General features: G+C 31.9%; 1 protein-coding gene across 1 annotated transcript in view; it reads left to right on the forward strand.

The window, feature by feature from the left end:
* Window positions 1-26695, forward strand: part of LOC106471991 (protein CLEC16A-like) — a gene marked incomplete at its 3' end in the record, with an annotated part of 33775 nt that extends 7080 nt beyond the window's left edge. Inside the window, exons 3-11 of the mRNA XM_013932620.1 lie at window positions 6992-7125; window positions 9026-9093; window positions 14500-14580; window positions 16326-16431; window positions 17343-17466; window positions 20204-20387; window positions 22976-23026; window positions 24098-24211; window positions 26461-26695. Of these exons, the coding sequence (XP_013788074.1) occupies window positions 6992-7125; window positions 9026-9093; window positions 14500-14580; window positions 16326-16431; window positions 17343-17466; window positions 20204-20387; window positions 22976-23026; window positions 24098-24211; window positions 26461-26695 (1097 nt within the window). The remainder of the gene's footprint in view (window positions 1-6991; window positions 7126-9025; window positions 9094-14499; window positions 14581-16325; window positions 16432-17342; window positions 17467-20203; window positions 20388-22975; window positions 23027-24097; window positions 24212-26460) is intronic.
* Window positions 26696-27102: the final 407 nt, after the last annotated feature.

Raw genomic sequence — 27102 nt, forward strand, 5'->3', positions numbered from 1 at the left:
TATAAATATATCAATTCATGTGAAAAAACTGAAAAATTTCATTTTTTCTGAAAAGGTGGTGTCTATTTAATTGTGACCGCGCTGTGTATATGTCCCTTGTGTCTGAAGGTAAACTCAGATGTTTGACATGGTACATTTAAATATTTCCTGTTAGTTTAATTCATTGTTATGTAATAAACCAATTTGTGGTTTGATTCTAGTACTCTAATCCAAGCTGGTAGTGGAAATTCAGATTTACTTAAAACATAGCTGATTTTTTATGTCTACTGGTTGTATAGCATTGAAATCCTTAACTATTAAAGTATTTGTAAATGTATGAATGGGCAAGGTCGAGGAAAAAATCTGGAAAAGTCGGGGAATGTCAAAAATTATTCTAAAATATGGAAAAATCACAAACAAGTTGTGAACCTTTATCTCAGAACCTGTACATACACACAAACCATGCTGTATAGCTATGCCAATTATTGGTATATTTTAATGTAACATTGGTCAAACATTGTTTTATTTGGTGGCAATTATCTATTTCATTGTATTTGATGATAGGTTAGGCTAAATACCCTTTTATAAATACAAATGCAATATTTTGTATCATCTACCATCAAGTTGCAGTGCCCTTGTTTGAAAATATTTTCCTGTTGTACAGTAGTCTGTTCTGAAGTTTTTATTACCCTAAAATGGTGTTAGTTAGGTAGAATTCTCAGGAAAAGTTGAATTATTAGTGTGTTGTATGTTTGCACATCTGGAAAACAAAAATGTGAAATCATGGAGATTTTTTTCAAAGAGCATGGCTAGCTCTGTTGTGTATATATAAGAATATAAGTGTAAGAAGGAGCAAGATGAGAGAAGTTGATTTGGTTTATTGTGATCATCACTTGCCCACCAACTAATCAGTATAAAACCAAGTGTGCAGCCTTTTACATTCATGTATATATGTATCATACAAAAAGTTTAAAAGAAATTAAACAAACACTACATCATCAAGCAAATCATTTCACAATCTTTTTTTTTGTGAAGAGCAAGTTGGTATCAGGGATTCTAATGTTTAAACTATTAATCCAAATATTCAGATACTTAGTTCCAGTCTTTTCATTCCACCATGTCTCTCGGTGGGACAGTAAGTCTTTGGATTAAGAATGCTAAAATCAGGGGTTCAATTCCCCTCAGTAGATGCAGCAGATAGCTCGATGTGGCTTTCCTATAATAAAAGACACACTCATTCCACCACTGGAATGCCATTCATGTGGAAGATCCTAAGACTTGTGTAAAATATTATTATAATCTTCATTTAACCAAAATTGCGATGACAGTTACATCTAACAAGCTGTCTAAAACCAGACTCTTTACTCTAGAAAATTATTTCAAAGTATTAGTATAAAAACACCCAAGGTTATTTTCAACTTCTCTACAAGTTAAACTGTATAATCCAGTAGTTCCAAATGTTTTCTATCTTGAGTTCTCCTTAAGTATAACCATTTTTCTTTCCTCACAATCTGAGTGACATTTTCCACTCAGTTTATAAGAATTTGCACAAAAGAAGGTTAATTATGTGTAAAGATTCTTTACACAAAACACAATGTTGCTTTTAAAGTCATTTTCATCTTACCAGTTTTAGTGAGATGTTTTGGCTTGCCTTATGAAAAGCCTTTTACTAACTTCTACTTGTTTGTGTTACCTTTTTTACTATCCAGCACTATAGGGAAATAGTTTGACCATATTCTCACCTCTGTTTTTGGTCATCTTAAAATTTTAGTTGCTCCAGACAACTAGTTTATTTCAGGGCTTTCTAATATATTCAAAGTCTCTCTTTCAGCAATATTATGATGACTCCCCAGAAGGTGTACCCCACTTGTTTGAAGCACTGGTATAAGTGATTTATTTTATATCTTTTGCCATCCAAATCCTATGAGTTTTCCCTTCTTATCTAAGTGGTTCCTAATAGTCATTTAAAGTTTAAAGCTACTTAGATGAAGCCATGGTGTGCAAATTTCTCTTTCCCCATAAAGTTTTAAAACATCTGTGTGTCCTTGGTTAATAACTTCTTTCATCTGCCATTACTTACATTATTAGCTCTGAAAAGCTTATCATTGGTTCCTGCCAGTTCCTTTCAAAAGTATCCAAAAATTTAGCACCAGTAAATACACTGTAGTCATAGTTTTTTTTTGTGTTCACTACATGTGTATCTTTATAAATATACTTCATCTCCATAATGACCATAATCCCAACTAGTTTAGGGTCAGATGTTATTTTTGGAAGCCAAAACTTTTTTACACCACAAAGGATGAGCATGTTTGGAGATAGTGATTTGAACTCGTGACTCTCAGCTTGCAAGTTGAGCTCCCTAACCACCAGGCTATGCCAGGCCCATCTTTATAGATACACTATGACAATAAGATAGAAAACTTCCTCATTTTCATCAACAACAGTTTAAAACCCAGGTTTTGTATCCTAATCTCTATTAACTTCAAGGTTTTCTCTTTCCTTACTTAAGTTTTATGTAAATTCCATGTCTCACTGTGTTTTCTTAAATTCTTATGCAACCTTCCATTATGGCAAACCTCAACTTTTGCTCCAGAAAGAAAGCTTTATGAGCAAATTACACTACAGATTAATCAATTCTTTTCAACAACAACCAGTTTTTTATGTTTATTACACCCAAATCATAAGATTACTCTTTCATTGTTATTAATCATACTTTATTACACCAAAATAATAAGATTACCCCTTCATTATCATTAATCACAGTTTATTTGTTGGCAAGCCCTTGATTCGTGGATTATCTCTACGATGAGTTTTGAGTTGATCTAGAAGTCCAATTCTTAAGTGGCAAAAATTGGAGATTATATTACTGGAGAGAGGAGCCCATGAGCCTGGATTTCTTTTCCTTCCTTGTCCCTTTCTTTCCTGCTTTATGTGCACAATGCTTTACTTTAAAACAGGTTGCCACTAGATTGAGTAGAAACAAACATAGCAAAACTCAGCTACTGAATAGAGCCAAAAAAAAAGCAGTCCTAAATGTAATAAAACAAAACTAGAAACAAATATCTATCTCAGAACACCCTCTATAGAAAAACAAATCAACACATTAATGTTTTTGCTATGATATTTACAAGTCATGTTTTTAGTTCAATGTTTAATTTATTTTTGTGTTGCAATAATTATTTGGGATTTCATTAGCAGTGTAAGAATATGTGGAAGTGATCCTTTTGTGAGATTATATCGTGATATTAATGGGGTAGAGTTAAAACAGCTTAAGCTGTAAGGGCGGGACTTAGAAAAATCATTCTGTAAAATTAGTTGGAACAATTTTGATTTATGTAACTAGTATTGTGCTTCACTAAAATCTGAATCCTCTTAGAGTGACATTGTTATAATGTCAGCTTGTTGTATGACATTCCAATGCATTGAGTGAAAGGGCATTTTCAATGGTGAGAAAAATTATAACAGAGAATAGGACTGATTTAGAGCATGTGCCCTTTTAAACTTCAAGTTTAACTCATATTGCTCAGCCAGTAAGTACAAGCCCAGCAAGCAGGTATTGAAAGATGCCAAAAGTGCAACATACGGATATAAGAAAGAACACTAATCAGGATATCTGTATTTTTTATTTTTTTATTCTTACAATAAAAGTGTATAACAATATCAGCAGATGACTGTGATTCTCTTAGTATACAAGCCCACTGTAAATGAAAAAAAAAAAATACATCATTTCAATCTTATAAATGTAAATAACTGTCTGAAGTTCCCCATAATGTATGAAAGTGCATTTTGTTTTTCCTAAATTTTCTGGTGGAGCATGTGGCAGCAGGGGTGTCATGCATATCATGGTAAGGGGGTTATTGTCAGTGAAAAGAGATTGGAAACCACTGCCCAAACCAATCACAAACATTTTGCTGTTATTATCCAGAATATTTTTCTTACTTTATTATAGTGTCAACCACTTCAATGAAAAATGTAAATGTATTTCTGCTAAACCAAATCAACAAAGAAAAATAGTGATATGATGGAACAAATTGGCACTTTGGCTTTCAGATCGGTCATCCACAGCTTAAGAATTCAAAACTTTGTAAATAAATTGATCTTTACAATAAAAATAACAGAACAGGTGCTATTTTCTTCAATCAATTCAGATTATTTAATTTATCTTGAGTAGTTAATTATAAACTTTGTGTTTTTAATTTTTCTTCAAAGTACATAGAGACAGTAAATATTTACTTTATCCTGGTTGGCACTCTGTGAAGTTGAATTTTGTGACTCTATTCTCTTTGTTAAATTATCAAAAAAGTTGATATTGGGAGATCCTGGTCATGTGTTGGGAGATCGGGAAACTCCTGTTGAAATCGGAAAAGTTTACAGGCCTGCTCATGACAACTGTAGCAACATAGTTGGAAACCATTTGGTTAGGGAAAACTATACGTAGCTGAAGTATGTATATTTACATTGTATTTTCATAACACAATATAAACAACCGTTTGACCCATCTCATTCTATATAATTATATTTTTCTGGCTCATGGCTAAAAGTGTGTATTACCGAATTTAACTAAATTTGATGTATGGAAGTTTTGTTGGACCAAGTCGCTGGCACAGTGCCAAGAGACAGCCTCTTCTTATTACATCTACTCATTACAGTTGGCCACTGTAGCACTTCTAGATGCTTGAGATGTGCACGTGTAGTGATGTGAAAGATTGTTACAGGAAGTACTCTGTATGCGCTTAACTCGTGTTTTGTTTTTGTGGTTGATGCATTGAACTCCATTTCCAAGTGAATTCCTTCCAGTTAGATTCTATAACCATGCACTGTCCAGATAAATTGTCAGCAGTCAATCATTGCTGTACAGATGATTTAAGAATTTGATAGGAATTTTTTTTTGTATGAAAGCCAAGAAGTAATTATAAAAAAGTATTAGTGAGATAAGAGGTATAGTACAAAAGGAAAAGATCATTATTCATCTCACTAAAAATATCTGGTTCCACTGTGGTATGTTATTTTAAACAGACCCAGCGAGTGAATATTAGAAAAGATAGGCAGTCAATTTCATATATAGTATACTGGATACAGACACAATATAGACCAAACACTTATTAGTACTGTTCCAGTTTTCAATTTAAAATCAGTTAGAAGGTATAATGTTAATTTTAGGAGGGATCCAAGAGGGGAGAATGATTGGGGGGCTGCCAAGGCCTCCAGTAGGTCTACAGTAGCACCTTGATGAGGTGGGGAGACCAGGGAGTAAAGACCTCAGAAGCTCTTTAGCTTTGTAAGAGTGTTAAAAAAATGTATATATGTATATATATATATATCCTTAGGTTTTAAGAATAGTAATTTGTGAGACAAAACAAGGCATGCCTTAAATAATTTTATAGGGCAACCCCCATTTTCAGGAAACATGAGAAAGACAAAAATTGAGTGTCATAACATCCTTTTTTAGGTCTGCAAAATCAGTACAATAACTGAACAGTCTGTTGGTGGATTAGTTATAAGAATTAGCAATGACCTTGACCGAGCATCTGGTGCACGTGCATAGAAAGATGCTATCTCGACAGTCAGGAATATAACAGGCTAGAGTAGGGAGAAGGGGCGTGTGGTTGGCATTGATTATAAGGCGACTATGAATTTTACAGTCTCACTATTAATCAAAAGGCATTGCCTTATAATCGGGCCAGTATGGTAATTAAGGTACAACTGCTTTTTGTAAATGTAATTTATCCCTAAGAATAATATATAATGGATTAATTTAATATGTTTGTAATAACTTTTACTACAGACCAAATGTATAAATCTAATTAAATCCTTTAAATATAATTTTTTAGCAAGCTATAAAATAATATTACGAACACAGGTTGAATCAAATCTCAGTTGCATGTCAGTGATACTCTGAAAGCGTATTATTGAAGGAATGAGACCACAGTAGGTTGAGCTAAATTGTCACATTTATTTGGTGGCTCATAATGCTTTTGAAAGTCCTGAATATGATAAAAAACCTAATGGTACAAACTGGTTGTAAATCTTAATCAGTGAAAGTTATTATTTAGTAATAAATGTAATTAATATATTTTGTAATTATATGTACTTTTGTCTCTGTTTTGAAGGCTGGAAAAAATCTAAAAGTGTCTCTTTCCTCTTCATAAACTTACAGTTAGAACTGGATGATTAGTGGAATTTTAATAAACAGACACACTAATCGATTAAGCTGAACAACCTTGAATTAATATAAAATAATAATGAGAAATCATAATTGCAATATTTTAATCATTAGAATTGTTGGAATAATCAAAAAGACTAGTTGCAATAAGTTAATAATTCTTAAGACATTATTCGATTACTTGAATAGTTGAAATGGTTGAAAATGCTCATTTTTGTTAGTTGATCATTTTCAAGATATTATTCCATTTGATTGTTATTTTGATTAATCAGTTATTTTATGTGACACTAATTGATTTTTATGGGTAAATGATTATATTAATTAATTGTCAAGGTCTACTTTTTATCACCATCAAAATAATGTATAGCGTACTCCGAAGAAATTAATAAGTACTCAAATTAGTGATACTGGAAATGCCATACTTATAGAAGTAAAGAATAATGTAATAATATGACAACCACATTAGAAGAACTTGTAAAAGTAAAGAATAATGTAATAATATGACAACCATCCTATATCTTCTATATCCAGTACCACAAAGTTTAAATTTGAAAATTTCAAGTTTATGTAATTTTTAGCAAAATCTTCCTTTCATTGTTACTTCCATTAACCCATCATTTATTTATGACAGTATAAAGAACATTTGAATGATTTTTGTAGAATTTTATTAAACCTGCAATTGTTCAGTTACTGTAACTGTTAAAAGCTGTTGATACAGATCAATATGCAGAAGACAATGTAATTTTATTAATCTCAAAAAAATGATTAACCCTTATGTTTGTACGTTTTTAAAAATTAATTTTTAATTTTTCTGTTATGATGATAACTTTTTAGTTGGATATATTTCAGCTTTTTCCTGGAGAAGAACATGCTATCTTTCTTTTTACAAATCATGAAACAGAAATGTGGGCGATACGTATGTATACAGCTTCTACAAACACTGAATATTTTGTTTTTGAACATCCGTAATGAAACATCTCTCTGTAAGTAAACCATTATGCTTTATAAATATACTGTATTTTAATTCACTAAAATAAAATATGCCATTCTGGTGAAATGAATGTGAAATATTATGAATGATAAAAAATTTAAGAAGAAAGCGTTGTGAATTATGATTAAACTAGTTTCCTTTGTTAATGTTAAAATATACAAATTATGTTGTTGTTTTTTAATATGTGTAAGCTAACTTGAAATTCAAAACATGTTTTGAGTAAAAACTATGACAGAATTAAAATGTCTTGTATATTAAAACCAGGGCTGGACAATTTAATTGATTAATCAATATAATCTGAATCCAATGTGCAGAGATTATATCCATTAGTGTCACAAAAACTAATTAATTAACTAAAATTGTGATTAAATTGATTGTTACAAAAATAATCAATTAATCAAAACTAATGTTTTTGATTATTACTAATTTTGGTTATTCAAACAGTCAGTTAATCAAAATTATGATTACCATATTTTTCGTAATATAAGACGCACCCTTATTTTGAAGACAAAGTTTGGGGGGGGGAAGCTACAGTTGCATTTGAAAGATTTTTATTGAACAAATTAAAAAATACTGTAAATCAAAAAAAGGTTTACTGTTATTTAGTTTGGTTCAAAACCTACAAAATCTTCATTGCTTTTGCTGTAATTTATTTTCTTATTATTTAGGGAGCATTATAAATAGTTATGTTTTTAAAAGAAAAAAACTACAATTGTTATAAATAACACATTCAATTAAACTAAACTATGCATGCCTATTTAAATATATTTACACATGGCTTGTGTATATTGTATATACATGTATATTATTCATACCTTCGGTGTATAGGACACAAGCAGATTTTGACATCAAATTTTGGGGTAAAAAAGTGCATCTTATACAGTAAGTTGACTGTTATAAACCTGGTTTTTGATGAATACTATTTTCAGTCTTTACAAGTATCCAGTATTGCAATTATGTTTGTTTGTTGTTAAGCACAAAACTACATAATGGGCTACCTGTGCTCTGTTTTAGCCTTATAATTTTTTTTTGTATTTCAAGTTTTTCAGCTTTGGTGATTTGGAGGAGGGGATTGGGGTTTGATGGTTGCTGGTTCAATTTCCATTGCCAACAAACTTGTTATGGTAAAAATCGAAGGCTAACTGGCACTGGCACTCATTTTGAACTGCTAACAAAAGAGTAGGCAACTGTCTGACAGCACTTGCCACTAAAATTTTCTGTTTTCATTTGTTTTTTCTTTTTCTTCTTGACTTTCTAACTATAGGAATGACAACTATTTGGAAACATCCTCTGCCATCCTTATTTCTAATTTTTTTATGTTTTTTACTTCCTGAAGTGATGACTTGAGGTAAAACAACTGTCTGTCAGCACCTGCTGCAAAACATTTTTGTTTATTTTTGCTTTCCTTATTTTGTTATTTTAATTCTTGAACTGCTCACTATAAGGAAAGCAAGTAGCTGGAAACACCTGCCACCAACCATTTTTTTTTTCCTTTTTGAACTAATGACTAGAGGAAAACAATTAAATATAATCGATTAATGGGACCATCAATTAACTGATTAGCACTAATTGTGCAGCCCTGATTAAATATAGATAAAACTTCTGTGTAAGTTATCATTTTAAATTACTATTTTATATCACTTTGGACTTTTAAAATTTTAATTATTTTTAGATGCTATTGTCTGAGAGTTATTTAGAGTATATATAATAAAAATAATTGTGTAATTCACAGGTTATGTTATTTGAGCTTAATATAAATAAACATTTTAAAATTCCGATTCAAATATTGATTATAAGGTTGAGAAAATATAAATATTTTGTAATTGTTGTTGACATTAAAGAACCTTACACAAGTTTTTCACGAATTCAATCTTCATTTTTTCATACCACAGATTATCTTCTATCAAATAACCATATTAATTCCATAATAGTCCACAAGTTTGATTTCTCTGATGAAGAGGTAAGTGTTAATATAATATTAGATTTAAATGTATCTCTAGCTTTTGTAGCTTAGTTTATAGTATAGTTGTGAACATGCTCTGTTTGAATTACCGGTTTCATCATTTAGTCAACTATCTTGAGATAGAACACTCAAAGTTAAAGTAGAATACATTTTCTTCCTACTCTATTGACTAGAAATAAAAAAAAAACATATGCATATTTTTCATTAAGAATAATTTATATATAATGTATTTTATGGATGGTTAATTGCACTATATATAAGTGACTAGCAGAGATGTGTAATCACAGCTGCAAGCTGTAAATGCTATGGGTGATGTGTTTAGCACTATATATTTGACTCACAACTGTTTTGCAATACAACACTACCACATTATATTTATGCACTTCTTTTAATGTATTATGCTTGTGAAAAAGTCTGTATTTTGTGATGCATCTTCCGATACTGTACATTACCTCCACTCACATAAATAACTATCCTCGTTCAGTGCTGCCCTCTATATTCAAAATTTTTTATGCATGCCACAAGCTTTCCATCTCCCCTCCATTAGAATTGACTGATTCTAATGTGTCTCTCATGCAAATCATCATGCGTCAACCCTCCACCAATAAGAGTGCAACATACTCTCGTGATACATGTGACTCCCTCTATTCAATTCTACCAAACTATCACTTCTCATTTGGCAGTACTTATGTTCAGACGTTTTTCTCTTTTGGTGCTCTTTGTGTGAATCATGATTTTAATAGTTTAATTTCTGAGGTGGGATTTCTTCATTATTATTTTTTTCTTTACCTTGAAGAAATCTTTTAATTTAACTTAATTTCCCAGTCTTTATTTTTTTTTCTCACACTCGCATATTTTACATCAAACTCTTTTGTTTGACTTAAGTATTTCTACAATGAATTCTGAGGTTCATGTTCCTACTTTGGGTGTTATACCTCTGGCACTGTTTTCACAGGCTGCAGGTGGGGGAAGACCCGTCATTAGATTTTTCTGCTATTATCCATCCTTAAGTTGATTGTTATATGGGTAAACCTTCTTCTCCAGAACTTGCCCCACTAATTCTCCTGAACAAGCCGAACCTGTTCAGGCCAATGAAGATTTGATAGCCTTTTTACACCACTGGGTTTGCCATGTTTTTTCTTACCCCTTCTGCAGAATCAGCTAGGCCTAATATGGCATTTTTCTGCATGATTTTTTAGATATGTTATGTTTTATCCAGTTCCTCATTTTTCTGTGATTCATTATTACCTCCATGTTGGCTCATTTGTCTTCTTTGGCTCTTGCTTTACACACGTGGTTTTACTGTAGTTGGGATTTTCTGGGTCACGATGCAACCTTGTCCCAGGTCGTTTGCCACCTCTTTTTTGGGGAGGATTTCTGTATTTTTTCTTTGGTGATATGTTTTCAATCATGTATCTGAGAATTTAGAATATCATGTGTAATCTGTGTATCAACACTCGACCCTTCCCTCTTTGGTTGCACATTTGTCGCTGTTGGAGTCATGACACGCCCCTATTCCTTCCCCATCCTGGGGATTATTTATCTGTCCCTTCCAGGGGTTTCTCATCTCATTGTTTTATTCAGTGTTGATGAGCATGTTACCAGTAGTACCAGAGACTAACCAGAGGGTTCTGGTCCAGTAAGCTTGACTATATTATATTGTTACCCTTTGGCGATCTTTTACTCCAGTTCCATGGGTTCTTCGGGTTTTATCAAAGAGACTTGACCAGATGGGGATATTAATGTGGTCCTGCACTGCCTCACTTTGTCTATGTTCGAACCACTCTCTCAGTGCTCCTTGTTTCACCTTCTCTTATGTTTTCCGCCCCTTTTCCTAGTTGCATGTGGATGTCGTTGGTCTGTTTATTTGCCATCAATGTTTCATGTACACTTTATCCTTCTACATATCTTCTCTTTTCTCTGGATCATTTTTACTCCCTAACACTTCTTCAGCTCTAGAGGATAACTCCTCCATTTAGGCACTTTCCCTTCCTTTTGTTTCACACTTTTATCCTCGTCCTGATCTGGATACACTTCTATGTCCTGTACGTGCTCTTCTCTGTTATATTGCCGGCACAGCTTCCTTCTGTAGTCTCCGTTCTCACCTCTTTCTCCCTTGACAACCGTCCTCTGTTCGTGTTCTTTCTTCCTCCTCCTTCACCAACTGGGTTTGGCTTTTCATTCAATTCGCTCCTTCCTCTTTATTGTCTTCCTCCCATACTTTTTTTCTGAGAGTCTTTTCACCCAAATCGACACCTTACCTTTTCATTGGCATTACATCTTTGTTGTCTTTTGGAGATACTTTTTCAATCAAGCACCTGGACTATCCATGATATGTTTGTCTCTCACTATTTGCATTGGATCATGGTTTTCTTCTTCTTCAGGTTATCGTCTTCTGCCTGTAGCCATTCTAGAATATCAGAATTTAGTGAGACTTTGACCATGTAAGTTATTTTATTTCTTTTTTTCCTTTTCAGGGGCCCTTTTTACTTTCATTAATGTTCATTGTTTGGATCCTGCTCTGTGGCTAGTGGTGCCGCACTGTCTAACCATATCAACTTACATATTATAATTCCATGGCCACACAATGCACACTGCAGAGATGAGGTGGTCCAGAAGATTGCTTGTAGGTTTATCCTCGCGATAGAATTGCTTCATAAGTTTGCCCATCCCTGTCATGCCTTGTATTGAATAAATTGGTATGGTCTGTTTTTAAAAATAGGGTTTCGTGGTCACCCATTGCACTGTCTCACGTGTTGTTCTTCCTCTGGACTCTCCGCTGCATTTTACTCTCCTTTTCTTCTGGTGTAGTTTGAGAGTCCTTACCATTTTCCACTTCGAAGCCACTGGGGTGGTGGACTGTGGAGGCATCCTCCTGAATGGGTTAAGGAAATATAAACGAAATATAGAAATGATTATAAAACCATTCAGTTTAGAGTAGGGCAGTGGTGTTCTGCTGGTGTAGATGACATGATATCCTCCAACATGAAACATAAAAACAAATGGGAGTGAGACATCAAAATTGCAGTTCACCCCTTTGATTGGGATCACTCAATTTTCCTCCACATGGATATCATTTCCCAATAGCTGGGTTTTGGATTTAGAGTAAAACCAATCAACATAAGTCCTTACACATGTATTACATTTGTCTACATTCCTCACTCATTTATACTCCATCATTGTTGTGGATCACAGTGAAGGTAATTGCGGATTGTTATGGTTCTTTCTCTACTGCTATCCTTCAGTGTTTGTTATTCCGTGGGTGTTAATGTGCTTGGGGTGGTTCCATTCAATTTCACTTTTGAGAGAGATGGTTTACATTATGTAGACATCTTTTCGAGACTTGATGGTGGGTTCCCAGATCGATCTATCAATTTATCATATTCACATGTACCTTGATCATGAGTCGGGGATACTAGATTCCCTTCAAGCTCATGAACATGAGGTGAAGATGGTATGATCCTCTTTCCTACCTCTGCCAGATGGCTGAGTTTTGTATTGTAGTTGACTTGCCACAGGTATGAACCTCTTTCCTACCCCCACATGGATGTTGGTTCCTGGTGGCCTGTGTTTTGGATTGTAGTTGACTTGCCAGTGGTATGATCCTCTTTCCTACCCCCACATGGATGTTGGTTCCTGGTGGCCTGTGTTTTGGATTGTAGTTGACTTGCCAGTGGTATGATCCTCTTTCCTACCCCCACATGGATGTTGGTTCCTGGTGGCCTGGGTTTTGGATTGCAGTTGACTTACTGATGGTATGATCCTCATCCTACCTCTGCATGAATGTTGGTTCCCAGTGGCATGGGTTTTGGATGTAGTTGACTTACTGTATATGGTCCATCGTGCCCTAGCCACTGTACACCTAGGGGGTACATACTTTTCATTTTACCCACTTTTATAATTTCTGGGATTGAGTTTCATAAATATTGCATGGTTTGGATCACTTTCTGGCCATAGTTATCTCCCAGTTGGATGTGCTCCTTTGTTTTCTGCCCATATGTGCGACATCCTTCTACGATGTGCAAAGAATATACCTGGTTCAATGGTTCCCCACATCAGATCTTAGAATCTGACTGTCTCATTCTAGGGAGTGTTCTTCGGATGCTTTCAAAGGATGCTTCTTTATTTTCCTCACACTGTTCTCTCCACCTATTCTAGCTATTTATGTGAGAGGAGGTAATGTACTGTATCAGAAGTTATAATTTTCCTACACTGAAAATGTATTCCGAGAGATACTTACTTCTGCTCACACTTCCCACCCTTCCTCCCAACATAAAACCGGTGCTTCCATCTTCTGCCAAAACTTGAAGTGATTGTTTGGTAGAATTGAATAGAGGGAGTCACATGTGTCATGAGAGAACGGCTACTTATGTTAGCGGAGGTAAGAACCTTTTGGAAATACATTTTCAGTGTAGGAAAATTATATCGTTAGGAATGTTCTGCTGATTTCATTTGAACAAAATTGGTGCCAAAAGATACTTCAAAGTTTTGAAATGTTGCTGCACATAACATAAGTACAGTATTTTGATTACTTGGATATTTGGAATAATTGGAAATTGTAACAGTTGGAAACACTAATTTTGATTAATTGATTATTTTCATGACATTAATCGTAATTTCAATTAATTGATTACTTTACATGAACTAATCATTGTAATTGATGCTCATAGGTAATAATTAATTACAATTTTAGCCCCCTCCCCAATATCTTGAGTCCATATCTTGGCTGGACATAACAGCTAGAGTTCATGCACTTCAAATGATACAGTCACTGTCAGTCAAGTTTCTTTGTTTTCCAAGTTGCCTTTCCTCCCATACCTGATGACACACTATCTCAGCTAAGTATTGGCAGACAAGCCATAGTGTAACTAGAAGTGTGAACAGACTGTGTGAATCTGAGTGACTGGGCAGCCTGTGTACACAGCTCTTACTGTTCTGTTTGTTTCACTAATTAGAAGATTCACATGGTTACAAATCCTAACATAATCTCTGGCCATGGATAAATTTTTTTTATGATATTATAAAATGATTAATCATTTTCACCTAAGTTTTCGTGTTCAGAAAGTAAAAGCATCTTTCTGTTTGTCAAGTCATTTGTACTTAATTTTCATTTGTTTTTCATTCAAATTAGTATTTCCACTTGAACAATGTATTGAAAATTGTTAATGATGTTTAAACGGCTTTTATTTAAAAACAATAAAATTATTAAGATTGTGTGTTAATTTTCCAAAAACTCACCTTAATCCAGTTATTAATATATTTTTGAAGTTGTTACGGTAAACATGGTGATTACATGCTTGATTGTGTGCCTTTGAACACATTAGTTTTTCCATGCTTAGTGATACTTTATATTGTGCTGTTAAGATACAGTGAGTGAAACTTTGTTTCAATATCTGTTTACAGGTGATGGCGTATTACATATCGTTTTTAAAAACCCTATCTCTGAAGTTGAACACCCATACTATTAACTTCTTCTACAATGAGGTTAGTTTTATTTATTTTTTTAAATTGAAGTATCTGCCCAAATGTAAGGGAAGTGCACAATCATTAGTTAGGATAGACCAAATTTTTATAAATACTGTATTATTGTTATACCTTTTTATATTACAGTTACATTGTTACTGATCTGAGGTTTTAAATTTGATAGAATCAGTTTTTTGATACATTTTGAGAATTGCAGTTGGTGAAGGTTTGTGTTATGATTAAGTTAACCCAATTTTCTTTAGGAAAAAATATGAAAAACTGATATTGCAATATTTTCTGGAAAGTGCATAGTATGTTATGAAACAATTTCATATATGTCTCTTTTTTTGTATTAGATAAGGGAAAAATATTCCTCACAATACATTTCTAATTTTAAATTTGTACCTATGCAACATTCAATCCTGAGAATGATATGATTTCCTAAAGCCTAACAACTTGTCCAAACTTGCCAAGATATAAAATAATTTTCTGAGATGATAACTCACCTCCACATATGTCTGCCTATGAGACTTGCATACAGTATTTCTAGAGTAATACAAAAGAATTCTAATCACAGACACTGAAATCTATAAGTCCACTTGTCTTAGTCCTAACATTAGCTAATCCTTTATTAAGTATGGCCTGTGTTCGATAAAGAGATAAATTATCACTGTAACTTGTGTACATTTTTTGTTTTAGTTCAGTTAGGGCTAAACCTCACTGCACTTAAAACTATCAATAAATAATCTTCTAATATTATTCTACAACCTAATGTTAGACCTTTTTAAAACCTTGATAAGCTTTTAATATATGGTTTAAAATGTCTACTAAAGTATATTTACATCCTTTCTGGTATAACTCGATGATTTAACAAAGATACGTTTTCAAATTGGGAAAAAGGTGCAATTTTTTGTACATTTTAATCCAAACATATCTTTAATTTTCGATCAATTGTAGACTTCTTGCTTCTATTTTGCAGGAAGCCAAACTACTTAAATTACGTAATAAGTTACTAGTGTGTGACCAGAGACAGACAGACAGATACACAGGGTGTTTTATAGTATTAGATAAAAATAGTTCACCATTTTTTAAACCTTATAATTTAATAAAAATAAATACTTCAGATTAATGTTGTGTGGCTTGTGAAAAATTAGACTGATCCCAGAATAAAGTGGAGTGGCTAATGGTAAAACTAAACTGACCCCCACACTTGTGTGCTGCATCTTATGAAGAAACTAAATTGATTCCAGTCTAAGTTGATGTGGCTTGTGTTAAAAGTGATAAATTGACATCTTAAGTTGATTTTTGTTTTGTGTAAAGAACTATTCAACAGTAGTATTATTTTGTTATTTTAACAAATTTTATGAAAAAATAAAACTTGGTGATTATGTTTTATTTCAATCTCTAAAAAATCAATCTTATAAAAGAAAGCCCAGTAGGTAGGATGAATTTGTAGTTTGCGCCAACAGAGCCAATGTCCAAGTTTTCACTTTAGAAATGGCTTTTTTTGTTGTTGATAAAATTTATGAATGACTGAAACAAAATGATTGGCTTTGGGTTTTAGGTGAACTCTTTGTAAATGTAGGGAAGACAGTTTGTAAATAAAAATCCACATAGATGATACTATGAAATCAACTGCTGATAATCTAATACATAAAAGAATTACGAATGACATGTAAAAATTTTCATTAAAATTTCTTTATCATTAAAGTGTTAATGTTAGTGAAGCTTGTTCCATGAATGTTTAAAAGTTGTATTTTTTCCAGCATACCAATGATTTTCCATTGTATACCGAAGCAATCAAATTCTTTAATCATAGTGAAAGTATGGTGTGCATTGCTGTTCGAACAATCACACTAAATGTATTCAAAGGTGAGAGACAATAATCAAATTCCTATTATATCGTAACTTTTAGTGGTTCTTACAGAACACGTTTGGTTATCCATTATTTTTTACTCTTTCGTAGTCATGTTCTCATCCCTTGCTGTTTTGTAAACTTGTTGTAGCTCATCGGATCGTATATGTTTTGTTTGCAGACTTCAGACAAATGTTGCTTCTTCTTATCTCTGAGATCTACTTTCAAATTAAAGTTTAGTTTTCATTGATATCAATTGAACTTGTTGGGTATTTTTTGTAGATTTAGTTTTAAATAAATGCCCCTTCAAGTCACTTCAGAAGGTTTTATATGCAGTGTGCTGTTTTAGTTATGTTGTATAGTTTGTGTCATATTGAAAAATTGTTTCATTTAGTTTACAGGGTGTAATCTGCAAATGTAGTTTGAAATATTATTCTAGCTTAATTACTTCACAAACTGTTTGTCGTAAGTTTGTTGCAGTGTTTGGTTTTAACTGCTTCATTTCTGTATTACTTACTTGCATTTGTTTAATTCTTTATAAATTTTTAACTTAATAATTATAAAATTAGTTATTTTCACAATAATTGAAGATTTAAAAGCTAGGTAGTTGTCATCAACTAATTTAAATTTATTATTTTGAGTAATTCAAGTATTTAACTACATTTTTATTTTGATCTGGATTTTCAACTTTTATTAAATTGTAACTCAAAATTTTATTGCTTCATTTGTGTTTATGGATCTTTGTTTTTTTCAGAGGTTTGGAATGTGAATCTGTATAAAAGATTTTTTTTTTATCAATTACAGCAAATGGAAAATATATTGTAAACTTAGTCATGATGAAGACATTTCATTTTTAATACTTCAAATAGTGTGATAAATAAAGCTTTTTGGAAGAAAATGCAATTTATACTATATCTTATAATCTTAGTTCAAGACAAAGCTATGTTGAAGTTCATCCGTGACAAAACTGCTGCTCCGTACTTCTCCAACCTGGTGTGGTTTATAGGAAGCCATGTGCTAGAACTTGACATTTGTGTCAGGAGGGAACCAGAGTGAGTTGGGTTCCTTTTTTCTGGGGTATTTAGAATATAAGTTACAATAAATGTGTATAAAATTAAATGTGCTCGAGATAATGCTTCAGCTAGCAATTTTGTTTGTAAATAGAAAAAATTAGATTATACAATCACAGAACATGTCTTTATAACTCGGACGCACACTTCAATAAACCTGATATTAAAAGTAAATTAACTAAAAGGAGCTAACGTAATTGGAATGATTTATTCCATGGAATCCATAAAAAAAATGCAAACTGTACTTATATTAATATGCACTAACAAACAACCCCTTGAAGGACCTTTAGATACTTAAAAAGTCGTATAGAAAGATACGGATTCTAAAAGTGATAATAGCATGAAGATGGCTTTAAAAAATATTAATATATTTTATGTTATACAATCTCTGAAAAACAAAATTTTTAAGTGTAAATGTATAAACTCATATTAGATCAAAAATCCCATGTCTTGACCAGCTGACTCAAATGGTATTTGTAATCTGTCATTCATCTGTATAGGTTGATGATAAGTATGGAAAACAAACAGTACAAAATCTAAACATATAATTGCTTAAAAAATGTCTGAAAGATTAGAAATTCAATATAAAAATGTTTAGTGCTAGAAAAAAGCAATTTATTTTATAGTCAACAGAAGTTTTAGAATAACAAATACTGATGAAGTTTGACAATCAAAAGAAAATCGGAACCTTTAAAACAGAGACAAATAACATTATTATTTTGGCTTACTTGAATAATACTTGCCAATATGCCATTTTGATACTTCTGACATCATTATATATGTTCTAACAGAATACAACAAGGACTTAAGCATAGAATTCATGTATCTGGACTATGGAATAGTCTTGTTGTTTGGTACTGGACTATAAAATGGTCTCTACTTGTTCCTTGGTTTTGGATAAAATGGTCTTTTCTTATTAGATGGTGCTGGACTGAAACTGTCTTTATTTGCTATTTGGTTTTATATTGTAAAATTATCTTTTTTTTTGTTGTTGTTTGACCTGGACTGATTTAATTTTCATTTTATCATAATTTTTCATGATCTGACTGTAAAGTAGCCTGTACTTGTTATTTGGTTGCTTGAAAATCTTATTACATATATTTTTCACAAATTTATTTTAAATTCCTTTGAGTTTTTGTTATTACAATATGGTATATTGTTTATGACAAAAAGTTAGAACTTATCTTGACTCTGTTTCATTATTTTGAGCCCCAAAGGAAGTTACAACATGTTTCTATAATACAAAAAATTATAATTTTAAAGGCTTAAGTTTACAAACATTTATCAAGAGAAACATTACAAGTATTTATGGTTTTTTAAGCAATAACAGGAAATGTAATATCTAGAAAAGCTCAGAAAAAATATATCTAACAATTTGGTGGCTGAGTTTTACTATACTGTAACAACATGTAAGTTTTATTTCCCAGTTGCAAATAGTGGAATGAAGATATTTTCAGAGTATACTAGTAGTCTATATGCTCTTTGTTCAATATCTCAGCAATCAATATGCTCTGTTCAGTATGTGCCAGTCAACATTTCTTTGTTCAGTATATATCAGTCAACATGCTGTTTTTTTTTAGTATGTACCAGCCAACATGCTCTTTGTCCAGTATGTATCTGTCAGCAGTCAATATGCTCATTGTTTAGTATGTACAAGTCAACATGTTCTATGTTCAGTGTGTATGAGTCAACATGCTCTTTGTTCAGTGTGTACCAGTGAACTTGCTTTTAGTTCAATATGTACCAGACAATGTGTCATTTTGTTTAGTATGCACCAGTCAGTAGTCAACATGGTTTTTGTTATGTGAGTCTGTCACTATGATCACTGTTTAATATTTGGGAGTTCAAATGCTGTTTGTTTGTGTGTATCAGTCAATGTGATTTGTGTTCCATACATAGCAATAAACATGTTCTTTGTTTGTCATTCAACACTCTAAATAACCTTTGTTTAGCATGCACTAGTCATTAGAAATCATGCTGTTTGTTTATTATATACCTGTCAACATGCTGTATGTTCACTTTACATCAGTTTTTTTTAATATATATATATATTTGGTATTTTCAACTTGAAGGATACCTTTTGTAACACACAGGTTAAATAGTCAGGTCAGAGACTCCTGAGGTTCAGGTATAGCCATCCTAATTTAGAAAACTGACCATAGGGAGGGTAGGGCAATTTGTCACATACTGCTTATATGGCTGTCACAGTAATTTTGCTACCCCCCAATAACACACACACACACAGCTGAAAGTGCAAGCATGTTTAGGTGCATTTCACAGCTCAAACCTTGGACTTTTTCTACAGCCCAACATTAACCACTAGACCACATGTTACCCGTTACGTATCAGTCATTGTGCTATCATTACAATGTGAACTATTTATAACATTGTTTGTCCTCACAATCAGTATTTAGTTATTTTTATAGGACAGCAGTTTTTCTATTGAAATATCTTGTACATTAGTTTATAAGTGAGATTGTACATTTATGTTTGTAAAATGATTTCTGAAAATGTTTAATTTACTTGTTCAAGATCTTGATTTCTGTTGCAAACAGATATGCATTTCTGTTTAGTGTTTTAACATAATTTATGATTAATAGCATGGTAAAACATGCTGTTTAATTTACACTAAAATTCACTGTGTTATTCTTTAATGATTCTTTTTTGTTCATGTGACTACGAAGTTTATCTAACTAGTGTGGTATTTTCTATCTAACAGGCACCAGAGTCGACTTCCAGATTTTGTTGCAGAACACCTTGACCATTTGCACTACCTCAATGACATCTTATGTCTTCAGATAGATGATATGAATGATGTTCTCTCAAACCACTTTCTTAACCGGTTATTGGTTCCGTTATATGTTTACTCTCTCACAAACAGAGGCCAACATTCCCAAATAGAGGTTAGAGCAACTTATTTAGTTCATTTCAAGATTTTTCCAGTGACTAAAATGATGTTTAAATACTTAATTAACCCTCTAGTGAATTAGAAGTTACTGGTTTCATTAAATATAATTATAACAACGCCACATGTAAGGTAGGCTTGGTTCGAAATGTCAGGCAAACTTTTAAGGAGATAACATGAAAGACACTGATGTTAAATGGAAAAGAAGTAATTAAATTTTATCTGGTAAGATAGGATATTGTATAGTGATGTATTTTTTTTCCTTTTTATTTGGCTTAACCATTGGCAGGTTAAACGTGAGTGGTGCAAATATTTGATAGAAATTAAGACTGCATGCCAATAATGGCATAGTGTAAATTCACCTGATAATGAATTTGTTACTTGTGTCATTGTAAAGTTTGATCAACTTGGGTTTTTCTAACTTTTCAAGATTTAATCTTTCATGATTTTTTTTTTTTTATATAGAAGCAATTCATCCCTGGTTCCCATGAAAGTTCCTGTGTAGATCATTGTGCAAAGTAAAAAATTGCCTTAAATGTATTTTCGTACTTAGTACTATTAAACTATAAAAAGAAATAAAATGATTTCTTATAGATGTGCTTCACAAATTAAATGATTTTTGTACGAGTTGATTAATATTAAATTTGAAAATGTAAGTAAGTTTGTGCTATTGACTTTGAGGTTTTCATTAAAAAAAATTAAGATCTGTATTATGTTTTAGCACTTGAGGTTTTAAGTTGGGTGCCTTACTTATTAAACTAAATCAAACTTAAACATTGTGATATGGACTGTTAACGTTCTTAGTAGTGTATATTTATGATATTCTTAAAATACTCTTTTTTTCCTTTTTGAAATTATTTTTTATCATACAACTGAAAATATTTCTTTTGGTCTATGACTGCAATTATAAAATGCATATTTGAAATATTCCTATTATTTAAGTCTCTTCATTGAGAAGTCAGTCACACTGAATATAATAAGTGAATGTGTTAAGTAAATATGAAGCTGTTTTATTGTGTAGCAACAAACAAATCTACTTACTTGCTCAACTTTGAATTTTACCTTAAAATTATACTTAACAAAGGTCTTAACAATGTAAACAATGTTTAAAAGATAATTTAGTAATGTGTATATTAAACACAAACATATACCTTTCAATCACAAATTGCATGGATAAAATAAACAAAAAAAATATACCTTAGAATAACCAACATACTTTTCATACAAGGCTCATAATATTTTACAAATTGGTTACAACTTCATATCAAATAGAGTACCAAATACTAGGTATTGTATATTTCTGAAATTAGTATTTTTGTGCATGAAAACAGTGCATTGTCTTTCATCATTCTTCTTTGAAATGTATGACTATACTTATTGTAACTTCTGTACCAAACAATTAACAAAAAATACAATTCATCCAGACACTGTGTCTCCATTTTAAAGAACCTCTATACCATATTTTGTTTTATCTATACATAACTTGTTCTATGTTAAATTTGCCTTTTGCTTTTCATGACAAATCGTATTGCATATCAGATGTTCATTATTTGTTTATGTGAAATAGTGTTCACTTGCTTGCTTCAAGTTTACCATAAGAAACATGTGTGCTGAATAGGCATGATCTGTTTTAGTCGCAAGTTTTAAAGTAAGGAATCCATTTAGTGGTTGTTCTTAACCTCTTGATTTCTACCTCATAAAATATTGGGATTATGGCTCAAAACTGTGCTAACAATAAGTTTACCCAACTGATAAAAACAATGCATTCTATTCTATTTAGTCAGCTGTACACGTTTTGGGTTGATTTTTTGTTATGATCTGTGTAGATAACTTGCTTTGAAGTTAATGTTGAAAGAACACGTGACAGTTTATAATTTTGTTTCAGGGTTACTACATTGTTTGGTTATTAGTGTGGAATGCCTTCATTCTACTATTTGATTACATAATGACAGCAGGTTTCATTTAGTATTAGAAACAGGAACATTATACTCGTATTTTTGTTGCAGTTAATTTAAGGGAAAGCTTGATAGAATTTGAATGATAAGCTAGAATAATTTAGGCAAAATAACTTATCACATGCTCACCCTTTCACCCGTGGGGGCATTATGATATGATAATATTATATAATACGACCCCACGGCTGAAAGGACGTTAAAAAATGATGTCCCATCCCAAGTCCCACCAAACATGGTCACCTTTTCAGCCGTGGGGCATTATAAAGTGACGGTCAATCCCACTAGTCGTTGGTTAAAGAGTAGCCCAAACATTGGCGGTGGCTGGTGTTGACTAGCTGTCTTCCCTATAGTCTAGTACTGCTAAATTAGGAATGGCTAGAGCAGATAGCCTTAGTGTAGCTTTGCACGAAATTCAAAACAAACGACGAATAACTTATAACAGTGATGAGTTATAAAAATGTCTTCTCTCCCAATATTAAGAAAAATTTTGTTGTAAATATTGAGATAGAAAAAAAAATTATGATTTTATAAACAAAATGGAATATTTATTGGAGATACTTAACTTTGATATATTTTAAAAAATAATACAGTTGAATAATTATTGAACTCTTTCTTTTTTTTTAATTTTCAGGATGACAGACCCCACATTAGTACTGTTGTATCCTTGTTTTTATTGTCTCAAGTGAGTGTCATTAGAAGTTATTGTCTAGAGATTTGAGAGTAAATGTTTCTATCATTTTGATTATTTATGCATGTGATGTCTTTTAAAATGTTGCTATAATCTCTAATATAAGTAAAAGCCATTATAATATGACAATTAAAGAATTAAAAGATAGACTGTAATTTATATTTTACTTGACTGGTTGAATAGTAGTAATCTAAAAAGGAATCTACCAGTTTATTGGTTATTTCTGCGAGTGTTACTAAAGCTACAAATAATAAATTATTTTTTAAATAAAAAACATTGTCTAAACAAAAAATATGAAATAAATTTTTAACCCTAAATTTGTAACTTTCCCAATTTGATGATAGATCTGGAATATGTAATTATTGGATAATTTTCTAATTTACTAAAAAATATGCCAGAGTAATAGCTGTGGATGAGTGCCTCCATGTCAGTAAAGTGAAAGGGAGCAATAAATATAGTTGATATGTATGTGATCATATGGAATATACATAGAAAGTTATCAAAGAAAAGAGGGCAACTAATACAAAGAAAACTGGAAGTGAAAAGAAGAAATCTTCTGCTTCAAAAGCTGCTGTTGTCTTGGATTCTGAAGATTCAGATATTATAGAAGCTCATCCATTATTCCTTTTGTTAAAGGTTGTCATACTTTATCTGTTACTTCTGTTAATTGTTTATGCTGAAATATCAAGTCACCTGATTAAGCTTACATGAAAATAGCAACCATCCTTCATTATAATACGTGAATGTGGACGATCAGTTCTATGAAAATCATTTAAGATCCTTTAGACCCAAATCTCAATGATGCAACACTCAAAAGTGAAAAATTAGCACTACCTGATCTGATGATGTATAAACTGTATTACCACCTTTTGGCCTGCTTAAGTCATGAATTTTTGGTTAAGTAAAATAAACATGTTCTCTGAGTTTAGCTACAAATTTTGTTTCAGTTACAGTTTATTTTGGTTGTGCGTTAAACAAATACTGGGTATTCTATGTAAACAAAGATAAGTAGAATATATTTTTTTGTACTTCAGTAAGGAAAGTAACATGTTTATATCTTGACAGGTGTTCCTTATCATCTCACATCAGCCATTAGTCAGACAATTGGCAAACATCATTTTGAATAAAGACATGAAAATATTTTCTAGCAAACCTAGAGATCAAGTGATGGCTCATGGGGTAAGTTTAGCTGCTTAAGTACTTCACATTTAGTTGAAATAAATAAATTCTTTTTTTAGAGTTATATAATATCAAATTATAGCTGCTCATATGCGATCCTTTTCAATCGATTCATGTGGTCGCACGTGTACATTTAAATCTAAATAAGTTTGCTACTTGTTGCACATGTGAAAGACCATATTCAGTCACACGTCACATAAAGAAAGTGGAAACGTGTTACCCATAAAATTGTGTTCAGTAGCATAGTAATAGATCTGTAATTTGTTGTGATTGTTTGTGAAATAAACAAAGAAGATGGCAGCCAAAGGAAATAAAGTTAAATATAAAATGTTTTATGGTTATGGGAAATTAGAGATTATTGGGTAAAAAACTGTAGAAAAAGGAAGAAGAACATGCATGGCAATCTTGATGAGGATCTTCTGGAAAGCAAAGAAAATAATCCAAATTAACAGAATCTTTTGAGCATATTAGTGTTGTGTAGTTTCTTTTTTTTTCATAATTTTGAGAAAAATTGATACTCTGCTCATATAATGCAAGTACTTGTAATGTTAAAAGAGTAGAAGTTTTCCTGCTATTTCCCTGTCCTGACATATCACTTTAAACACCCATGCATTTTGTATGTGCAAGTTTTAAGTTCTTAATTTGATGACGTAATATTTGAAAAATTCTGAATTTCTCCTAGTATGCGAGATGTGACATATTTTTTCTAGGCATCCCACCTTCCCCATTTTATTCACCACCCCTCCAATAAGTATAAAATTTAACATAAATTAATCACTATAAATTCGTATTTGTTCAGACAAACCATAATATTTATAGCCTTCAATCTTGTTTGGTTACAGAGCCATGAAATAGAAAATCAGACCCCTCTTGCCACACGTGCCAGTCCTTGCCACAGGATTTGTTAATAGTTTTCTTTTACTCTTAATACTATATTATGCATAACCACTAGAAAGCCAAGGCTTTCATCTACCAAATGACGTATTATATTATATTGTTTTCTGATCAGAGAATTTTTATTTTCTTTGTTAGTACAAGCTTTTTTCTCACAAGAAAAATAATGACTAGTTTGGATGAATTTGTAATGGATCTTGTTGCATAGATAGAAAGCCAGAAAATTTGTGATAGTTCAGAAAAATTGTCTGCTTTTTGCATGTTATGTATTGTGTTATTTGATTAAATAAAAATTATTTAGTGCATTACTACCAGTAGTATAAAAATAGTAGGGTTAAGTGTCATCATCAGTTGACAGCAAAAAAAAAGACCTGGGTAAGTACTTTATTTCTTGTTTTTCATGTTTATTCTTTATTTATTATTATAAAAGTAACTAAAATGTAAAAATAGGTTAGTTACAGTTAGATATGGTAAAATAAATAAAAATATAATAAAAGTGTTTCACGAGGCACATACACGAGCAGCTCGCCACGAGCAGCTCGAAGTAGCTTATGGGTATGGTAATTCAATAGCATAATGTGAGCTCCACATTCCCCAAGTGATTTACAACTTATAATGGCATGAATAGTAGTAGTTAGATGTGTGGTTCAAAGGGCAATAAAACAATAAAATTTAATTATAAGTAGCTGTATACTGGTATACTGTTACAAGTTTAAAGCTACTTGCAATAAACGAATGTAGTTTCATGTTACAATTTAAAATCATTCTAAAAAGAATAATTTTGATTTATTTTGATTTTTTTTTTTGGTGGTTATGAGGTCGGTTAAATTGACCAACTGTATATAGGGTTAGGGTAGAGAAAATAGATAAAATATAAAGTTTTACTGAAAACAAACACGTGAAATGTATTTAGGAGATTTTTGAGATTACGCAAATGAAATTTGAGATTTTTGAGATGAAGAAAACTATTTTTAATCTTAATATGAAAATCACTTTATATGCAGACTAGTAAAAATACTCTATATTCTTGGACAAATCGTTTTTTTAGTTTATTAATATGATTTTTTGTATGTGAAAGACTTATAATATTTACTGAAAGTTTATCAAATTTTGTGAAGATATACATACTATATTAAAAGTTAGTAGTATTAAAACTAAAGATTTTAAACGACTACAAAGGTCACGTGGTCAGTCAAATTGACTGAGCCTGTGTTGAGAGAGTTAAGAACTAATTTAAAATATATGTATATATATATTATAAGTAAAACTTCTTAAAATATGTTTAACAAATTTGTGAACAGAATCCAATTTAGAAGTGCTAATATTGAGTTTAATGCTGTTGTGTTTGTAATCAGAGTGACACCAGCACTGAACCAGAGTTTGTGGCTCCACAGGAGGCACTAGAGAATCTTTTAGAAAATGAGATGGGTGCCAAGACTACAATAATTAAGGAGTCAAGTTCTGTTTCTCTGGACGACCAGACTGTAGAAGCCACCGAAGAAGTTGTGTCACGTCCTTCCTCCCAACATTTCCTCTCAGAATGTTCTGGAAATAATGACACAAACAACAAAGATCAAAAATGTTTAGAAGGTGAGTTAATGCAATACCTGATAACACTGATACCCCTCATTTTATTTTATGCAAGTAAGGAACCTGATGATCCATTGTATGATATTAAATGCAATGTTGGTTCCTAAATTTATTTATGCAGCTATAAAATGAACAACTTATTCTTATAAAAAGCTATTAAAAATTAGTTAAACATTGTTAGGAACTAATAAACTTATATTACCACAAGAATGTATTAATGTTCAGTTAATAATGTTTCTGAAATAGTACTACCACCCCTCACCCAAAGCTATCTCAACCTTGGTTTGCCTTATAAGCATTGCTAATAATTTTGTTGCGAATATTATATGTACCAGTCATTTATACCCTTTCATTTTCATGCCATTTCAGAACATCTGCTGATCCTGTGACTGCCCTCCACCAATCAT

Source organism: Limulus polyphemus, unplaced genomic scaffold (genome assembly GCF_000517525.1).
Source record: "Limulus polyphemus unplaced genomic scaffold, Limulus_polyphemus-2.1.2 Scaffold5011, whole genome shotgun sequence".
Lineage (NCBI taxonomy): Eukaryota > Metazoa > Arthropoda > Merostomata > Xiphosura > Limulidae > Limulus > Limulus polyphemus.